Source organism: Triticum aestivum, chromosome 7A, assembly GCF_018294505.1.
Source record: "Triticum aestivum cultivar Chinese Spring chromosome 7A, IWGSC CS RefSeq v2.1, whole genome shotgun sequence".
NCBI classification, from domain to species: Eukaryota; Viridiplantae; Streptophyta; class Magnoliopsida; order Poales; family Poaceae; genus Triticum; species Triticum aestivum.
The window spans coordinates 39,794,256-39,796,753 of NC_057812.1; the positions used below are offsets into that span (position 1 = coordinate 39,794,256).

The 2,498-nt window shown below is 39.5% G+C and overlaps 1 protein-coding gene and 1 long non-coding RNA gene across 3 annotated transcripts; both read left to right on the forward strand.

The window, feature by feature from the left end:
• The first annotated feature begins 643 nt into the window (after window positions 1-643).
• On the forward strand, window positions 644-1,958 carry LOC123152928 (uncharacterized). Its single transcript, XM_044572297.1, has 5 exons — window positions 644-747; window positions 832-1,324; window positions 1,409-1,602; window positions 1,676-1,731; window positions 1,943-1,958. The coding sequence occupies exons 2-5, from the start codon at window positions 835-837 to the stop codon at window positions 1,956-1,958; spliced, it is 756 nt and encodes a 251-aa protein (XP_044428232.1). The 5' UTR covers window positions 644-747; window positions 832-834.
• A 7-nt stretch (window positions 1,959-1,965) lies between these two features.
• Window positions 1,966-2,486, forward strand: LOC123149019 (uncharacterized). Of its 2 annotated transcripts, none has more exons than XR_006474310.1 (3): window positions 1,966-2,080; window positions 2,173-2,285; window positions 2,438-2,486. It is a non-coding gene; the product is annotated as an uncharacterized lncRNA (long non-coding RNA). The 2 variants fall into 2 exon arrangements; XR_006474309.1 differs by lacking the exon at window positions 2,438-2,486 and adding an exon at window positions 2,362-2,383.
• The last annotated feature ends 12 nt before the right edge of the window (window positions 2,487-2,498 follow it).

The following is a 2,498-nucleotide window of genomic DNA, read 5'->3' on the forward strand; positions in this document are numbered from 1 at the left end:
CGGACTCGAAACGGGATAATTTTTTGCGTGCGTGCCCTGCTAGGCCACAGTAGCACGTGGAAAAAAATTGGGCACGTTTGGCTAAGTTAAAAAAAGAGCATATTTGATTAAGTTTAAAAAATTGGTTAAGATAAATTTTTTGTTTATCGGAGATTGGTAAGCTTCTGCAGGACGGCCATGTTAGGCAGTGGCCCCAGGGGAACCTCGCCCTTTTGCAAGTACGTTCTATTTATTAATTTCAACACTTTTGTTATAAAATGGCACGGAAGAACATGTAATTTAATTAGTTTATGTGTTTTGCAGTACCTATACTGGGAGAAGGTGCAACCAATCACCGGTCCAAAATATGATCCGTTGGCATTGTTGAGCGCGCTGATGAGGAACTGGACGGAAGATATGGCTGTGAGAAGAGACAAATACGACTACGAATATGGTCGTGGTGTTGGGATCGTAATCCTAGTAATGATTTTTTACATTTATGAAATAAAGTAAAGTGTGCATATGGTTTTTATGTATAATTATCTTGTTCCACTTGTAGATCGATGACAACATTACAGAGGAGTATAGGTTGAAAAAAATTGCGGAAGAAGAAGCTCAAAAAACCAAGAAAGCTAGTAGCAAATAATCTAACGATACTGGAACAAGGAAAGAGGGCAGTACCTCGGAGGCTTCGAGCCAGAAGCCTACTATGGACCGGATTTTGAGTGAGATGAATGAGCTTCGGAAGGAAATGCTTCGTTTGCCAGAGTTATGCGCACAGGTAACACTTGAGCATGTCTCTTTAATGTCCATCACTGAATTGAAAAACTAAGATGAAATGTTTTCTTGCAGAGGATGATTGAGAAACTGAACAAAACCGGCGTCTCCTACAAACCCAGTAACCTGGAAGAGGACGAAGAGAATCTTTACGGAGGCATTAATGAGTCTTCAAACGATGTTGGACGTCCGCAAAAAGAGTTTGTATATCAAAAAGATGATTCAGACCGGTTCCGCACACCTTCCAAAATGAATTTGCAAAAGGATGATAACGGCGTTGATGTAACTTCTCGTGAAAACACACCTTTTTACTGCACACCTGAGTACTGGGATAGTTTCAAGGGTGATATGGATGATCCTGTCCAAGTACCAGAAGTATCAGATGAAAAAGCTGCCACATCTTTAGAGACGGACGAAATCGCATCGCATGCATCGGTTGGTTCTCAAGGAGTACAAGAGGAAGTGGAGGAGGTTACTGGCAGGCGCAAGCGCAGAGGATCACAACATGTCAAGTCTCCTTATGTGGTCCCTAAACCAAACAAACGTGCAAAACGTTCTGCCAAAGGAAGTAAGTTTTCTGTGTTTCTAATTATTATTGCGTAACAATTATTTATGTATTTGCGTTTGTAAGTATTTGAGTGGTGCGTTACAGAATTGTTCCAAAATGGTGATGTTAACAAATCTGGTGATGAGTATGATGTGGTGAAAGCGTCCATCAAGTACGTGCGTGCGCATGAGCATTTACAAAAACATGCCAAAACAGAAATTTTCAATGATGGCATGGAAGAAGGTCTCACTGTGAGGAGAGCTTGTCAGATTATTAACCATGAGTGGCTAAGTGGCGACGTAAGTTAATTTCATATATTGTTTTACAATTCATTCGAAAATACCATTGTTAAATCTAACACATTATTTATAGGTAATTGATGCATACTCATCATTTTTGGTCGACAAAGTTAATGATGATCGTTTCATGTTAACAACTTGGAGGATACATTGGTTGCTTCACGTTAGACCCAGAAAGAAGACCGCCGGTAATGATTATGAAGCAGAGTCGCATAGTAATGGACCCGTGAACAGATGTGAGGACGAGTATTTCAAAAAATCAAAGGTAAGTTTGATTGTTAACACGGTACATACATACGATATTATGTGATGATTGTGTTTTATGGTCCTTGTGATGCAGACTTACATTCCTCTAAACAAGCTAAATAATCACTGGATTACTGTCGTCATCCATAGCGGAAAAAGAGAGTTTCAGGTTCTTGACTCGTTGATGACCGGAAAACTTGACACTGTTACTAGAGAACTCGTTGAGGACCTGGTAGGTTTAACTTGCAAATGTGCATTTGGTAACATTCGTTTTCTTTAGTACACTGAATGACATGCTTTTCACCATGTTTGTTATATCTTTAGAGAAAACAACTAGCAGAAGATATCCAAGAAGCAAATGCAACCGGAATTGTGAATTATCCGGATGTTTCCAAGTGGCCTATTCAAACGTATGACATGCCAAAACAACATGATGGGTGAGTTTTTACTTCGACAGAATGTTGGTCTTGTATGTACAGTAGATATTTAATCTTCGTAAATTGTATGCACTAGGAATTCGTGTGGACTATTTCTCCTTCGATGCTTTCAAAATTGGGATGGTGACAAATGGACAGGCTTATTTTCACAGGTACGCAAGTCATGTTTGGACTACGATGTACAATGAACGCTGTGCTAACATCATTTTTTTT

Coding starts and splice junctions, on each gene's coding strand:
- LOC123152928 (XM_044572297.1), top strand. CDS start 835: ATGATTGAGAAACTGAACAAAACCGGCGTCTCCTACAAACCCAGTAAC. Junction 1,325..1,408: donor AAAACGTTCTGCCAAAGGAA/GTAAGTTTTCTG, acceptor GGTGCGTTACAG/AATTGTTCCAAAATGGTGAT. Junction 1,603..1,675: donor ATGAGTGGCTAAGTGGCGAC/GTAAGTTAATTT, acceptor CATTATTTATAG/GTAATTGATGCATACTCATC.